At 48.7% G+C, this 17,098-nt stretch overlaps 1 protein-coding gene across 2 annotated transcripts; it reads right to left on the bottom strand.

Moving 5' to 3' along the window:
* Positions 1 to 198: 198 nt before the first annotated feature.
* CTPS1 (CTP synthase 1) lies at positions 199 to 16,081 on the bottom strand. 2 transcript variants are annotated; one of them, XM_061373694.1, is made up of 18 exons: positions 15,870 to 16,081; positions 15,467 to 15,637; positions 14,693 to 14,793; positions 13,151 to 13,267; positions 11,733 to 11,816; positions 11,432 to 11,512; positions 9,615 to 9,766; positions 8,745 to 8,877; positions 7,644 to 7,732; positions 6,297 to 6,391; positions 5,745 to 5,807; positions 5,187 to 5,230; positions 4,204 to 4,300; positions 3,901 to 3,956; positions 3,720 to 3,816; positions 3,494 to 3,638; positions 2,126 to 2,215; positions 199 to 341 (listed from the first exon to the last, which is right to left on the bottom strand). In XM_061373694.1, coding segments are annotated over exons 1-18 (1,782 nt in total). In that variant the 5' UTR covers positions 16,036 to 16,081; the 3' UTR covers positions 199 to 340. The 2 variants fall into 2 exon arrangements, with proteins under 2 accessions (XP_061229678.1, XP_061229677.1); XM_061373693.1 differs by lacking the exon at positions 199 to 341 and having other exon boundaries at positions 1,908 to 2,215.
* Positions 16,082 to 17,098: the final 1,017 nt, after the last annotated feature.

Here is a 17,098-nt window from a genome sequence, read left to right as displayed (position 1 = left end):
CCCAAAGCACTGCCACTGTCACCATGCGCTGGGAAGGGAGCATCCAACTGTGTCCCCCCCAGCACACCCAGCCCTGTACCCCACTTGGCTTTGTATCTCCAGACTGGTGGGAGAGCAGGAAGCCAAGAGGTGCGTGTGCTGCGATGGGCTCTCCTCCAGGAACAAACAGAACCTACATAGAAAATAAAGGGTCGAAGATTGGGGAGATAAAGGGTGAGGATTTCCTAAGGAAACTTATAAACCCATAAGTTAAGGAAGCCCAAAGCTGAGAGTGTTCAAGCTATTGCTGTAAGAACGCCTGGGAAATCAAGTGCAGACTCTTCTCTTCAGCACAGACACATCTGGGGAGAGAGAAAAGGAGCAGGAGTTACTGAGAGGGCAGAGCAAGGGGCTGGAGCTGCACACGCAGCTGAGGGCACAAGGCCTGAGGCCTTGAGAGCTCCGGTGAGGGGAGCTGCACAACCAAGCTGGGGTGATGGAGCCAGATGCTAACGTGTCAGGGCCCTGTTCTGCCCTTGAGTGAGGGCCCACAGAGGCTTGGCCTGACCAAGGCTCATTCACACACCAAAATACACCAAAGGGAGAAAGGTGACCGAGTTGGTGGCCTTCTGTGATGGGCCACAGCACTGGTGGGTAAGGGACAAGCAACTGACCTTGTCTGTCTGGACTTGTGCAAGGCATGAGACCCTGTCCTGAACAGCATCCCTGTCTCTAACCTGCAGACATGGAAGTGAGAGGCTGATCATTCAGTGGGTAAGGAATTAGCTGGTTGGAGACCAGTGATGAGTGGTGTCCCCTGCCCAAGGGGAGACTGAGCTGAGCTCTTAGGCAGAAGCTCTTCCCTGTGAGGGTGCTGAGGCGCTGGCACAGGGTGCCCAGAGAAGCTGTGGCTGCCCCATCCCTGGCAGTGCTCAAGGCCAGGTTGGACACAGGGGCTTGGAGCAAGCTGCTCCAGTGGAAGGGGTCCCTGCCTGTGGCAGGGGTTGGAGCTGGAGGAGCTTTAAGGTCCCTTCCAACCCAAGCCAGGCTGGGATTCAGTCAATTACCAATTGGTTCTGTTTTCTATAGAGCTTTCCCTATCAGCCCTTGTGATCCCTGAGGACTGGCTGCAACACAGGGAGGGTATTTTCTGCCACATCTCTGTACTCTCTAACACAGCAGCGCACTGAAGTCCATGTCTCACCCAGAGGAATGTAACACACGGGACCTGGCAACACTCCCCTCCCCAGGATAACGGTGCCTGTCAGTTGTACAGGGCCACTATGGCAACATTAAGACCCCGAGGGAGAAAGCTCCTTTAAGAAATCACTGTTGGAATAAAACATAAAGGAACCAATAGAGCAGCTGAGGACCAACTTCACACCCTGCCCAGCGCTGCTACCAAAGAATCTTCCTCACAATGCAGCTATTAGGAGAGCTGAGCTGGACCCTGTGCCACACACGCCAGTGTCACCTTCCCTACACTGGGGACAGCCACTCTGATACCAGTTGGACATCCCTGGGGGCACTGGGCAATAAAGGCCTGCTCTCCATCTACATCAGTGGGGAAAAGGCCACAATCTCCTACTGCACAAAGGGAGAAATGGAAGAATCAAGTCTGCCTTTCTGGTGAGCTGAGGGCCAGGTTTTAGTGCCTCCCTCTGTCACATCCATCCAGTTTCCACATCCACATAGCATCTGCAGCAGCTATCACCATCCAGGGCTCAAGCTCACTGGCTCAGCAGAGGAACTGTCTCAGGAGATGGGGAGAATGGCCAATTCAAAACCACTGCTTGGCAGAGATGAAGGACTGCTCCCAAAACTAAACTTTCTACATGCAAAGCTTGCTCAGCTTTGCCTCCACTTTCAGGCATGCATGCTCTGTTTGTGCTTCTTAATGGATTTGAATTTCACCTCTATCTCCCACATGTATTTTTATACTTTATTATGTGTCAATTTGCTAAGGAAACACATCTGCTACCCAGACACACATCCCGCAGCACAGCTGGAACACGTGTGTGAGCATCAGCACTTCTCATGGGGTGCCAGTTTTCTACCACCTGATGTGAAATGTTCAGCTGCAAGGAGGCAGCTGGGCAAGGAAAAGGTTTCCATAAGGAAAGAGGTTGAGGTCATTCAAAGTTACCAGGAATCATCATGATTTACTGATGGGAACTTCAGCTCTGTTATCTCCAGGTCAGGTGAGCTGCTGCCACTTCTGTCACTGTAGGTGTCCCTGCAGAGATCAGAAAGATGCAGTTTTAGGGAGCACAGGATGCTGTCTGCTCCATCGGTTGCCAGCACAAGCTGCTGGTTCTTGTTCCTTCTGCTGTTCCCCAACACCTTTGTCAGCAGAGAGGCCCCAAAGCTGCTCGGGCCCCAGCCTGTGTCACTGCAGGGAGCTCTGAGACAGAGGACTCTGCACTTGTCCCCATGAGCCCTCACCAGGTTCCTGTGGGCCCAGCTCCCACCCCCAGGTACACAGCCTATGCCCCTGTTTGGTGTCACACATAAACCACGTCAGAGTACAACAATGAGGCACCTCAGAACATGATGAGAGTTCCAGGGGCACAGGAGGAGGGGGGGTACAGGAAGAAGGGGGGTACAGGCTGGGCTATAACCCCCACCAGTGGTTTTAGATTATACCCTAATAGTGAAGCCATGTGTGACCACAGGCACAGAAGAGTCCAGGAGCAGACAGAAGTAACTTAGGATGCTGCAGTACAGAGCAAACTTCAGCTCCTCTGCTCTACAGAGCCACTTCAAACCCAAAAGCAGGAAATTAAAATACCCCTTAAGCCTTGGAAGGCATCTTCCCACAGAAACTCTCTTCAAAGCAGATCAGTCAGAGCACAGCTCCGGACATGGACATGGGAATTCCTGTGGTGCAGCTGCAGAGCAGCTCAACCCACACAGGCCAATACTGTCCTTTTTGTGTTGCTTTAGTTTAATATATTCAGTGCTACTTCTCTTCTGCGTTGAGTTTGGGGTTGCTGGGTTAGAGCATGTCAGCTCCAGCTACACAAGCAAATCCTCCTCTGTGAGGAGGAAAATGGGTCACTACAAAGTGATATTTACTTGCTGCATCTTGCCACAACTGCTGAGCAGAACTGGAGGGTATCAGGGAGCAGCAGAAGGAAGTAAATGCACCATTAAGTGTACCCAGAACATCAGGTGCTCTGCACACTGAGACAGAAGAAAGCTTAAGTCAGCAGGAAAACAGAAGCTGCTCCACCAGGGCCCATTAGGAACAAGGTTCAACGATCAACCTGTCCCTAGGACCATGGAGTTGGTCTCCCTGAAGATGGGAGCTGGCTGTGGGACAGCTCTAAGGCCCTACAGTAAATCTTACAATGCAAGACAAGAGCTTTCCAAGAAGGACTGGAAAGAAGAGGTGCTGCAAATCCCCCTCTATACCCCACAGTAACTCAGTGCCAAGAGGATTCTCCAGTTTATCCTATAGGAAGCAGCACTGCCCTCTCAAAGGCCTGACTGGCATCTTCCTTCAACCTACCTGGGTGAGAGCCTGCAGCCCTTCTGGAGGTAATGTGTGAGTCTTCCTGCAGAGGCCAAGAGGAGGCCGAAGTAGGGAGGAGATGGCTTAATGGGTCTGGAGAGGAATTCAGGGTGATACTGAACCCCAACGAAGAAAGGATGCTCTAGGGAAAGAAAGAGAAAACCTTCATGTCAAGGCTTTCAAGCCTGTGACCTGCACCCAAAGGAGTTGGTTAAGTGCTCACCTTCCAACTCAATCACTTCCATTCGCTCTCCCTCCTCATCCTGGCCTACAAACTTCAAACCTTGCTCTTCAAAACACTTCTTCAGTTCTGGGTTGACCTAGAAGACCAGAAGGAAGAAACCCCATGATCTCTCACATCTGGATTACACAGACAAGCTCTCTATCTCCAGTAGCATTTTTACCTCAAACCTGTGTCTGTGTCTCTCCTCCAGGAAGTCGTGATCTCCGTACAGCTTCCCTACACCAAAAGGAAGGCGTTTCTTAAGAGCAGATGCCAAACAGTTTGCACAATGCCAAGTTCTTATGAACAGCATCCATCAGGATCTGCCACTTCCAGAGGGACCAAATTCACTGATCTCCCTTCCACCACCAGAGCAATCCCCACTCACAGATGCTTTAACATTCCCAGGTCTCACTTCCCAAACCCACCCTACATACATGCCATTCCCAGGAAACACTTCCAAAAGAGGTAAGAAATGCCTTACTCATGATTGAATTCTTGGTATGGAAGAGTGTCCTTCTCTTGCCAAGCCTCATGGTCCCACCCATCTGCCCAGGATTGTGTTCTGGCATGTCTATGACCTGCAAAAAGCATCCCAAGAGGGAAGTGAGAATGAGGAAGGAATGACAGTCCCAGGCAGTCTCTGGGATATTAAAGGGGGAAAACAGAACAACATCCACCCAGAAAACAGGCAACCCACCCTAAGGGACCCTGTCCCTCAAGGCAGACCAATAGGACTGGATTAGTCAGCTGAGCTATTCTAGTAAAGGCTGTGCAGATCAGGAAGGTTTGTGGGTGTTCAGGAAGCTTTAGCAGAGGAAATGGTGTCAGTCAAAGCCTACACTAATCCTGTGCCACTTACTGAACTACATGTTAAACAAACCCAAGCAGATTTACAGAGACAAAACCCCCACATCACCAGAATCACTTAAGAGTCTGATAACTTCATAAGCTGCTTTTTGAGAATGCTTTCCTTCTGAGTAACTTTCTAAACTATAGAGGAACCAGGCATTATGCTGGGGTCTGGAACAGGCGCAGAGGGCCTGCAGCCTGAGAAATGCAAGGTCAGAAATCCATCCACAGATGTTCCAAGGAATTCATGTGTGTCTGTGTTGATTTCTGAGCTCATAATTAAACAGTTATGCACTGGAATCCAGATACCACCACATCTTTAGCATCTACTCTGTGAAATCAGCTTTCAAACTGCCCTTGAAGAATGTGCTCCCTCTTTGCTTTACGAAAATGTGTGATTAAACATAAAAAAACTTAAAAAGATTAGTGTTTCACCTATAATAAGCATTGCAGTCTCCTTTGAAGATTACCATACAGGTAACTGGGCAAAGACATTTTCATTTCAGGTTAGTAAATGGTGGAAGACAGAAGCCACAAGACAGAATACTCCAAGCTCTTATCTGTAGAGAACTCAAGCCCAGAAAGGATATTAAAAGCAAGCTGCCAGAAACTCACCACTGGATGAGCAGTTTTGGGGTCAAATTCTGTCGAGTTAGCATCTGCAAAGTTAACATTCATCAGTCAGAACCACAGAGTCCCGCAGGCCATGAAATGCACTTACAGGATGTGCCCCAGGTACAGCTGCATCTCCTCCCTGCACCCCAGCAAACAGAAAGCTGTAGGTGCTGAGCACTCGCCTGCACAGAGCTGCCAGCTCAGCCCCAGAGAGCAGTGGAGGGACCTCAGCAATTTCTGAGGCTGCCTGGTCCCCCATTGCAGGGCAACCAGTCCAGTGCCATCAGTGATGAAAGAGTGGGTCACTCAGGAAAAGCACACATTCAAGGCAATGTTCCAGCATTACAAGTATGCCTTACTCCATTGACTTTTATGTGAACAAGGTAAGGAAATCATTCTTTTTCCTTTGAATTAGCAAAGGAGATGGGGAATTTTACAGGCCTAGAAAAAGATGAAATTTATCTACCAATGACAAATAAAGAATGGCAGGTTTTATAAATGACAAGGTGTTGCTGAAGCAAAAAACAACCAAAACCAGGGAGGGTTTTGTGCAGTTACCTTGCCACCCGAGAATATTGCGTGCAAACTCCACCACGGCCAGCTGCATTCCCAAACAAACTCCTGCAGAAAGAATGGAGAACAGAGTTCAGGCCAAGGACCACTGAGCCCAAATCGCTGAGCACATACACAGAGTGAAGTCAGAGGAAAACCTGGCTGAGACAAACCTCCGACTTGGATGTGGGGGTCTGGTTCAGACAGGTTTTACTCCACACCACTCTGCTCACACAACATCCCCCATCTCTCACCACATCCATTTCATTTAAATGCAGTCACATATTTCTTCATGCCAAGATCATCACAGCCTTCTCTGGAACCTCCTGTGAGATCCCAATCCCCTCATTACAGAGACTCCTTGTCATCCCAACCAACTCTGACCACAACAGAGCTAACTGCAGTCATCCAGTTAAGCTTAGCCTTAACTCAGCCAATCCTCTTCAAACTGCACATTCTAGATACTGATCAGTGAAGCTCTTGCTGCAGACCAGTAAAGCTGTTACTCAACCTCTTCCTTTTCTTTATTTCTTCTCATGCATGGAACACGTTTCTCACCTAAGAAGGGTTTCTTCTGTTTTCTTGCCCAGGAAATAGCTTGAATTTTGCCTTCTGTCCCTCGAACACCAAATCCTCCAGGAACCAGAACTCCACTGCATGAGGATGAAAAGATTCTGGTCAATGGGGCTCAGCAGCCTGGTTTCCCCATCACGCACTCCCTCTCTCACATAAAATCCTGGGCTTGCAAGACCTCACTGGTGAAAAGAGCTTCCAAGTACCTCCAGGGCAAGGCCTGCCTGCAGCATGCTTTCCATGTGACTTCCCATGAGCTGCCACATAAAATGCCACAGAATTTTCAGGGAAACATCTTACAAATGCAACTTTTACCTGCCCAGGAAATCCCAAATCCAGTGCAGGTTTCAGCACCAGAATGGGTCACGTTGCATGACTCTACAGCAAATGCAGGCCAGCCAGGCCCCTGCGGAGGAAGCTGCTAGCTGCAGTGTCAGGTTGTCCTATCTGCAGACACAAGGAGCAGACAGAATGAAGGAGAACCTCCTACACTCTGCAAGAGGTTCTTTGTTCTCCTGCTATCCCCGAAACCTGCTTCCCTAGGGGCTCACATGCCCGACTTGCTCTCATTTTCTGGGCTAACTCTTGGCACTCCTCTGCATCCCAACACCTTTTCCCTTCTCACACCTCTTTCCTAAAGAACTTTATACCCCATTTACATCTTCCATCCTCCCTCTTTGGTTTTAACAGCCCTTACCAGTACTTACCCTTTCCCCCTATTTGCTCTCACCCTGTTCACCCACTGAGTCTGTGCACATCCTCACCTGCATGATCACAGAATCCCATACTGCTCTGTGTTGGAAAGGACCTTGAAGGTCATCCGGTTCCAACCCAGTCACAGGCAGGGACCCCTTCCACTGGAGCAGCTTGCTCCAAGCCCCTGTGTCCAACCTGGCCTTGAGCACTGCCAGGGATGGGGCAGCCACAGCTTCTCTGGGCACCCTGTGCCAGTGCCTCAGCACCCTCACAGGGAAGCATCCCTTCCTAAGATCTAATCCAAACCTGCCCTCTGTCAGGTTAACGCCATTCCCCCTCATCCTATCACCATCTGCTCCTGTAAAAAGTCCCTCTCCAGCTTTCTTGTCAGCCCCTTTAGGCACTGGAAGGGCCACTGCTGCCTTTCACAAACTCCCTCACTTATTCAGCAACTCTCCATTTTACATCTGATCCTGTATTTCATTGAGAGACACATGGGGCAATCTCAGAGCGTGCTGACACATACACACACACAGAGAAAACAGCATCCAGTGATGCTCGTAATCCCAAAACTATCCATAGCAGCAAGTTTACCAGACATGCTCCAAAGAAATGGGCAGAGCTTAAGAGTCTTACTCAGCACTGCAGAGCTTATGCCATGCTTCATGGTAGCGGACAGGTTCCTCCCGCAGGGTATCCGGCTCCAAGTCAGCAGAGTCAATGTACTACAAAGAGATCCAACAAAGGGTGATGAGGTGCTGCCACAGCAGTGCAGAGGGTCTCCTTAATGCTCATTGAAGATACAGAATCATGGAATCAACCAGGTTGGGAAAGACCTTTAAGATCATCAAGTCCAACCATAACTCTGGATTTGTTTCCTACTGGATACTTGCTTATTGTTTCCTGGGCTGATTTCCTGCCTGCTTTCTCCCACCACCCTGCTCCCAGTACACAAACAGCAGCTGTGGGGTTTCTGTCTTCCCCTCCCTGCAGCTCTGCTCTGACATAAAGTCCATGAGCCCCAGACTCACTGAATGTGAAGTCTTAATGGGGCACAGTGAGATGGGACCACTGAAGTATAAATATAGGGATGCCTGGCAGATTGACTGTATCATATTCCCACTTACCATGGTGGAAGCAACCACCAGACGGCTGAACACTGCCAGGGATGGAGCATTCACCACTTTTTTGGGCACCCTGTGCCAGTGCCTCGGCACCCTCACAGGGAAGAGCTTCTTCCTTATACCTAACCTGAACTTCCCATTTCAGTTTAAACCCTTCACCCCTTCTCCAGGCTGAACAGCCCCAGTGTTCTCAGCCCATCTTCATACGGGAGGTGCTCAAATCCCTGATCATCCTCGTGGCCTCCTCTGGACTTGCTCCAGCAGCTCCATGTCCTTCTTATACTGGGGATACCAGAACTGCACAAAGTGCTGCAAGTGGAGTCTCACAAGAGCAGAATGGAGAGGCAGGATCACCTCCTTCAACCTGTTGCTCATGCTCCTTTTGGTTCAGCCCAGTCAACACACCTATGTCACAGGATGCTTTGCTCTGAAGCCGGTTTATGCCTGGCCACAGATGTCTGATGCTGTAATCCACAGACTATTTTAAAGTTCACTGCCTGAATCAACTCTCCCTTTCTGTCTGTGGGTTTGTGAAGAGCTCAGTTAAGATGGAAAGCACTGCAGGTGGAAGGAAGGGGACTGATTTGTTAGACACACACGCCCCCAGCCTTACCTTAATGTCAAGTTTGTGGTTGATGGCCAGTGCAGAATGCTCCAGTGCTTTAATGACAGACGCATATGAGTCTGAAAACTTGGTGTATTTGCCAACAAGAGCAATGGAACACGTCTCAAGGAGGCGGTCATACCTACACAAAACCAGAACACAGGGTTATTTCATCATCAACAGGAAACGGGGCCAAGAATCACTTGCATTCTAGCCAAGCTTTTCAAGTAAAATAAACAGTTGGGTTCTTGAAAGCCTGGCCAAGCAGAGAGATGATGGCTTTGGAAGACATGACCTTTTACAAGAATTATGACTGAAAAACATCAAAGCAAGATTAAAAGAAGGAAAAAACAATAACACTGACAGAGAAAAATAGTTGCAGAAAGTCACGTATAAATTAACTCATCTCTTCTTGTGCTGCATAGCCATTCTGAGTAGATCCAAACTGTCTCTTCAGAAAGCTGTATCAGATTGAAAGTCTGCAGTGAACTCTTAGGATCAAAGCACCCCTCTGCATACGGTTATACCATACAGCATCTCCCTACACAGTGTTCAAGGCCAGGATGGATGGGGCTTGGAGCAACCTGGTCTAGTGGAAGATGTCCCTGCCCATGGCAGGGGGGTGGAACTGGATGAGCATTAAGGTCCCTTCCAACTCAAAGCAGACTGGGATTCTATGATTCTCATACTGAAGATGGTTTTTTTTCCAGTTAAAGTGTAGGAAGAAAAATGCTTTTTTGCAGTGGAAAAGAAGAAACAAATTTGAGCACTAAGTACACATGAGGAATACAAAGCAACACTCAACGCCTAATGAGCTACAACCAAGAAGGGAAAATTAATCCAGAGTCTGAACTCTTACCATGCCCAGTTGCAGCTCACCTGTCAGCCATTTCCTTCCACTTCATGAGCATCCTCCTGGGCTGCCTCTCAATGGGAAGGTCAAGCCTGTGCCTGAAGTAGTCCACGACTCCCTGCTCCTCTAACAACAGAGGAACCCGGTAGATAGAAGAGACATCATGAACACAGATGACCTGTTCAGAAAATGGAGTGTCATTAAAACAGACCTAAGTGCCTGAGCAATTATTTTTAGACAGGTATCAGAGACCTTTTGTCTCGAGCAGACAACCATCTGATCACCTAGACTTCCAGGAAATAACATGTTGAGTACATAACATGAATCCTTTATTGCTAGTTTCCATGTACTTGGAAAGGTCATCCTTCAACACTTCCCAGGTATTCCTGCTCACTGCAGCTCCTTAGGAAGGGCTTTTACACATAAGCCAGCAGAAAGAAAGTCAGCTGCTCTGCACGTTATGCAAGCACATAGCAAAGTCCAAAGCATGCTTCAAAGAGCCTTCTGCTATGATACAGCCTTCCTGGTAATCCAAATTGCAACTACAGTTAAACTGACCTCGAGCCCAGTTTCCCTACTTCCCACTACTGTTGACTCTCAGTTCGATTAAAGCCCAGGAAAATCTGGGATCTTACCACAGCAATAAACTTTACAGGGCATCCTTCATCAAATTGAGGATTAAACACCTAAGAATTCTGTGGCCAATGAGGACTACCTGCACCAACAGTTCCAGTTCACTGAAACAGGCTTTCTCAGAAAAGGAAAGACAGCTCTGGACAACTGTCTCCTGTCCATCAGGAATGAGACTGTACTTTAAGGATCAAAAATACACTGGCACAACTATTTTTAAACCCTTGTTTCTCCTGACTCAAATGAAAGCAGAGTTCAATCAGTAAAACCCTTAGGGCTGCAAGTTTTCCTCCTTTACAGTCAACAGCATCTGCTTCTTGATCCAAGTGCAGCTGCAGAGAAACAGCTACATGAAACTGCATCAAACTTCCTGGAAAGTGCCTGACAAAAGAGCCTTCCTTCCAGTTCCTGGCCAGCAAGAGGTAAGTGTTGTACTGCTGACACAGCAATGCTATTGCCAGGTAATTCTGAATGTAACACTCGAAACTGCAAGAGACTCAGTTTGATCTCATGGTAGAGGAAATCATGACTTGCCAGAGCCTGGAACTGTGATGTGATGCTCAGTCTTTCCCAAACCCATCAATGTTTTCAAGCTCCAGCTGCACTGGAAAGTGCTAGTATTTAGCCTCCAGACTGTTTGTCAAGGTCTGCCTCAGACTGTGCTATGCAGGGTGGTCTCAATATAAAAAGACTCATGCTAACATGGAGTTACTGCCTATCACCGAACACTGAAGCAGTGCTTCTCTCCAACATCACTTCAACTGCTCTGTGCAACCTCTCCTCACGAAAACAGGCAGAAAAATAGTATCATGAAAAGAGCCATGTATGAAATACATTTATGTGTCCCTTAAGCCTCATTTTAAGCAACTACGCTTTGGCCTCTAAATCCTGACAAGTCCCATTCTCCTGTATTCACGGAAGGAATGTGGAAGGATAACTAAGGTCAAAAACAACTATTCAGAACATATTTCGGATTCCAGAGAGATCTCTATGTCTGTGCTAAGTACCTTCTAAGGAAACCTGGGTGCCGGCATAAAAAGGACTCTTTTTGCAACAGTTCCATGCGTAAGGAATGTAGGCAAGACAAAGCAGCAAATGAATTATGCAGCTAACAAAAGACACAGCTAGAACACAAGTTCAGATACAACTCCACTCAGCATTTGACAAACAGCTACAATATTTATTGCATGGAAGTGCAGACAGCAATCTTTACCTGCTCTGGTTCAACATGACAGAACATGGAAATCTTTTCTTTTACTGAGGTATCCAAAGGAGTGGAGCACCTGCAAACAATCTAACAGAACAGCAACATCAAGGTTGTGAAGCAGAACTCGAACATTCCTGGAACAAACCCCTAAAGCAGCTGTCTTTGGGGAAAAAAACCCATTTAGTTACTTCCACTTGTTTATTCTCAACATAAAGAAGCTCTCAATCTCAGTATTATTTATTCTAGGATGCTGTTGCAACATGCCAGTACTGCATTTTTAAACCCAAAGCCGTGCAGCAAACCTTACCAGATCTGGTGAGAGACCAAGACCTCTGAGTTCACGAACACTGTTTTGGGTAGGTTTAGTCTTCTGCTCTCCTGTAGAGCTTGGCTGGTCAGAGAAGAGCAGAAGTTGGTATGTCAAATTAGGATGATATGTAGCAATGATTCATCAGAATTAGGATTCTCCACCCAAATCATTTTGTAAAAGCTTTAACCCTGCTCTCAGACAATTCACACAAACTTTAATCACCATCATTTTCATTTCAAAGCCTGAAAGCAACCAGCAGAGACCAGGGTTCAAGTCTGGACAGTAAGCAGGTATGTGTTACAGTGAGGGAAAGAGAGAACAGAGGCTTTTATCCACTGCTCCCTCCAAATACCTAACATTTTATATTTCTATTTTTTCCCCCTCAAGAAATCACCTGGCCTGAACAGAAAGGGAAAGAAGACAGAGAGAGAAGAGAACAGAGACTGATCTGCACTCCAGTAACCATCAAGTTGCTCTATCAGCTGCCAAGGAAGACACGTGCTCTCCAGTACCTTTCACATAACCATGGAAGAGATTTTTTCAGCAGGGATTCCTGCAGCAAAGATTTTTTTGTTTGGTTAAGGCTATAAATTGTCTCCAAAATCATAGCAGATAAGACAGATGAGGTTCTATCAGTCATTATATGGTATAAAATGCCTTCATATGCTTTTGATATTAATTGCATTTCACCCCATTTGCTTGGCACATAAGGATATTCTGATTTTCTTTGTGATGCCTGATAAACTGATTCTTATCATAGCACTGCTTCTTAGCTGAATCTCTGAACCAAAAGCAATATCCACTCTGACTGGAATGGCTTTACACAGCAGTCAGATGTGAGAGTCTATGAAACGACTATTAAAGATCAAAACATACATTAAAAACATTGTCTAGGGAAAAGAAAAAAACCACAACAGATTATGTTTCAAAGCACAGTATTATGTTTGGAAATTACAAAAGTAACCCAACCCCATTTCATGAACTACAGTTAATGTAAATCTTGGGGTGAGAGAAACACACAGCAAGAGAATAAAGAACTCCAGGAAGAGCTTGGCATGGGTTTTTGTTAATAAGGCCAAATGACTGTCAAGTCTGGCTGCATCCCTGAACTTTCCATGAGCTGTGCAGAAATGAAAGGCTACACAAATGAAGGGAAAGTTTTCAGCTCTAGAAAGCAGGTTTACCTGCACAAGCTAGGAGACAATTCCACAGCAAAACCCAGCAGTTAAAGATGCAAAACTGCACTTGCTGCAACTCCCAGCCACTTATTACATACTTTGAAAAGTTTCTGTTCACTTCAGAACAGAACTACAAATGTGACAGTGCTACAGATACAGCATTTCAGAAACACATATGTAGGAAGCAAGTTTTGGACTGGGGAAGCCCCTGAGCACCAAAACCTTTGGGGTCCTTACCTGGGGAACCAGACTGACATGAATGTTACAGAAATTCTCTCTTTTGGCTTTGAACTGGAACTGGCGGAAAGCTTCAATGAAAGGCATGCTCTCAATATCACCCACCGTCCCACCGAGCTGACAGAGACAAACCATTGCAAGTTAGTTCCAAAACAGCCCCCAGTGAATCTGTACACTACAAAATACATGTAGGAATAGGACAAAGGGCTTTAAACTGACAGAGGGGAGGTTTGGATTAGCTCTTAGGCAGAAGCTCTTCCCTGTGAGGGTGCTGAGGCACTGGCACAGGGTGCCCAGAGAAGCTGTGGCTGCCCCATCCCTGGCAATGTTCAAGGCCAGGTTGGACACGGGCTTGGAGCAAGCTGCTCCAGTGGAAGCGGTCCCTGCCTGTGACAGGGGTTGGAGCTGGATGAGCTTCAAGGACACTTCAACCCAAATCATTCTAGGATTCATATGATTCTATGACACATAAAAGGACACTAAAACATCTCCCCAGCACCTCCCTCCAATTCCCTCAAGAAGCATCAACACCATTACAAAAAGCACGAGGAGTTGCCAGCTCTATGTACAACCTCCACAGCCTCCCATCTACCCCAACTATTATTTTACCTTCATGAGTTCACAAAAAAAAAGACTCAAAAAGCCACAGGAAACACAGCTTCCCACCCGGGCAGCCCTCTCCAGGGACCTTGGCTTTGCCTCTATTCTCTCTTCAGGGAAAAGACTGAAATGTTAAAATTATCATTTCTGAACATCAAGTGGCACTGAGAAGCAAAATTTGTGTCAAGTTTTAGTGACTCTCCAGGGTAGCTGTGGACAGATGCAGGAACAGAGGCAAGGCATTCTCTGGAGCACGGACAGCCTCTGTGCTGTCAGATCATGCTTCCAAGGTAATCCAGGATGCAGGCTCGTGAGTTCTGGAACAGAAACTGGCACTCAGGCCCCATCGAGTCTAAGTCAGCATGACCTGGGCACCCTGACAAGCTCCCTCTCTCCTGCGTTAGCACATCTCACCAGCCAGCTCAGCATTCTCAAGAGCCTTCACCCTCCTCCTCTGCCTCCTCCAGCAGCAGCATGTCCCATACAGCACACAGGACAATGCACGGGGTTTGTCACCACTAACTTCTGCCTTTCCCTTTTCTGTGTCCATACTTGCACTAGTGTCTCCAAGGCTTCCTTTACTGTTTCCTGGGGGTGATTTACCTACCCCCCACTCCCCTCAAACCATCAGGGAAGGAGAGGGCACAGCATGATCAACTCAGACTTTGGCATACAAGTTACAAGAGCTATTCACCCTATAGACTAATGCACATTACACTAGAGAGCAAAGCATCTAATAACTGCCCAAGACCTAAGCCTTTCTGCGTGCAGATTCAGGCAGAGAGCATTCAAAAGATTAGCTGAATAGGTGAAGGTAACAAGAAGGATTTTTAACCAACTCAACAAGCAGAGTTGAATGTTAATAATAAATATTCAGGTTAAAATATTCATGTCAGTTTACTCCATGCAAGAAGCTAAAAGTACTTTTTAAGAGCCACAAACCTCAATCACACAAACTTGGGGTTCAATGCCATCTTCATCCACAGGAATCCGTGCCTGCCTCATTACCCATTCTTGTATTGCATCTGTGATGTGGGGAACAACTGGAAAAGAAACCCAGGCAGGGTTAAAGCCACAACCCACACACACTTCTCCCTCTAGCTCATTAAAGAGCACATAACTAGCCACTGCTTCCCATGTGACTCGAGCAGGGATTTGTCTCTTTAAAGAAGGATCCATTTTTGCAGTGCTTCTTGGCTGTGATGTTCTAGCAGTGCCTTGGCAGGCAATGTAACCCTGCCTGAGTTTAAACACACGTAAACATTTCCTGTAAGATGGAAGATTTGTGTACAAACACTTCTTTGCTCTGAACAGAGTGTTTTAAACTGTCCTTATCCAAACCAGCTGTGGAGAATGCTTAAAAAGGGAAGGGACTGATGCAAAACACCAAGATCCTCTGGGTTTCCTAATGCCACGATAGTTACCAAAAGCAATAACCATTTTAACCAGCAACCAAACAATGCAGAGCTGTATCAGCCTGAAGTCTGTTCGCACTTAGCATTGGCTACAAGGCCAGCATACAGGCATTATGTTACTGAGCACTGGAAGGTGCACTGGTCCAGTATGGCACACACCAGCACACCTGCACTACTGCCTCTTCTAAAAATCAACCCAAAACCGTCACCAGGACACATCAAAGACCTCAAGATGCAATGCAAAACCAGGACAGAAACGCAGGATATATTCCTAAGCCTCAGAAACGAAGCTTCACATCACCTTGGACAGTTTTGCCAAGGTAGTCTCCCTTCCTCTCCTTGTTGATGACATACTGGTAGATCTTCCCAGTGGTCAGGTTGTTGTCTTTGGTGAGTCGGATGTCAAGGAAGCGCTCATAGTTCCCCAGGTCCAAGTCCACTTCCCCTCCATCATCCAGCACAAACACCTCCCCTGCAGCACAAAGGCACGCATGTCAGTGGGAAACGGTCAATGGTTTGCCTGTGAAGAATTCAACGTACGAAAACACCTCCTTTGGTTGATGCAGCGAGCTGAGGAGAGCCTGTAACAAAGGGGACCGCTCCATTGAGGCCTGCAGGGCCAGGCTTCCCCCACCACACACCGGAGGTGGCTCCGGCCAGGCCAGGCCCCCCCACCCGCACCCCGCGGCGCCCGCAGCACCCACCATGCTCATAGGGGGAGAAGGTGCCCGCGTCGATGTTGATGTAGGGGTCGATCTTGATGGAGGTGACATGCAGCCCGCACGACTTGAGGATGGTGCCGATGCTGCTGGCGATGATCCCCTTGCCGATGCCCGAGATCACGCCGCCCGTCACCAGGATGTACTTCATCGGCCTCGCTGCCCGACACCGACAGCGCCTCAGCGACGGCTCTGCCCCCCCCCGCCATCCCGCTCAGCGCCTGTCACTGAGGGCCGCTTCCCGCCCTTTCCCGCCGCGGCCCCCCGGCTCGTTCAACCTCCCCCCCCCCAAGGCTCCACGTGGTCCCGCCCGCTCCCCCCCGCCCCGCTCCCCACATGGTGCCGCCCCTCACCTGTGCCCGCCGTGAGGAGCGGAGCGGACCCGACCCGGGGCGGGGGGGGGGTGAACTCGTGCCGGCCGGCTCGGAGGGCAGCGCGGGAGCCGGAGCAGGCGCAAGTCGCGGCTCGGCGCAGGCGCAGTTGGAGGGAGGCGGGAACGGCGCCGCTATCGCCCCGCCCCTCCCTTCCCCTCAGGGGGCTGAGGTGGGAGGGGAGAGCAGGGACCTGCGGGGGGGGTGACCCCGGTTCAACACGGTGAGAGCAGCCTGAGGGGGAGGAGTTGGGGTGTTGGTCAATGAGAAGCTCCCCATGACCCGGCTTCAGTGAGCGCTTGAGCCCAGAGCCCCCCCGTGTGCTGGGTGCACCCCCAGAGCGTGGGCAGTAGCTCAGGGAGGGGATCCTGCCCCTCTGCTGTGTGAAGGGGAGACCCCCCCTGCAGCCCTGATCCAGCTCTGGGGCAGCAGCATAAAGAGGCTGCAGGAAACCTGGAGAGGGGCTTGGGACAAGGGCCTGTAGGGACAGGCCAAGGGGAATGGCTTGAACCTGCCCGAGGGGAGACTGAGCTGAGCTCTGAGGCAGAAGCTCTTCCCTGTGAGGGTGCTGAGGCGCTGGCACAGGGTGCCCAGAGAAGGTGTGGCTGCCCCAACCCTGGCAGTGCTCAAGGCCAGGTTGGACACAGGGGCTTGGAGCAAGCTGCTCCAGTGGAAGGGGTCCCTGCCTGTGGCAGGGGTTGGAGCTGGAGGAGCTTTAAGGCCCTTTCCAATGCTGACTGTTCTATGACCTGATACAGAACACTGTATCATTTGGAAATAAAATTAAACCAAGAAACTGAAGGCACCAGAAGCCTCCCCCCTGCCCAGTCAGCACTGGAAAGG

The sequence above is a fragment of the Neopsephotus bourkii genome, unplaced genomic scaffold (genome assembly GCF_033783945.1).
Source record: "Neopsephotus bourkii isolate Nb327-2 ecotype Australia unplaced genomic scaffold, CSIRO-AGI_Nbou_v1 NB_1632, whole genome shotgun sequence".
Classification (NCBI taxonomy): Eukaryota; Metazoa; Chordata; class Aves; order Psittaciformes; family Psittacidae; genus Neopsephotus; species Neopsephotus bourkii.
The sequence above is the reverse complement of the archived record's forward strand: the minus strand, read 5'-3'. Positions and strand labels throughout refer to the sequence as shown.

Excerpts from the sequence above, each read along its gene's own strand:
- CTPS1 (XM_061373693.1), bottom strand. The coding sequence starts at position 16,035 with ATGAAGTACATCCTGGTGACGGGCGGCGTGATCTCGGGCATCGGCAAG. Across the intron at positions 5,231-5,744 it reads CAATATTCTCGGGTGGCAAG|ATGCTAACTCGACAGAATTT; the intron begins GTAACTGCACAA and ends TTAACTTTGCAG. Across the intron at positions 3,639-3,719 it reads GGAAGTGATTGAGTTGGAAG|AGCATCCTTTCTTCGTTGGG; the intron begins GTGAGCACTTAA and ends TTCTTTCCCTAG.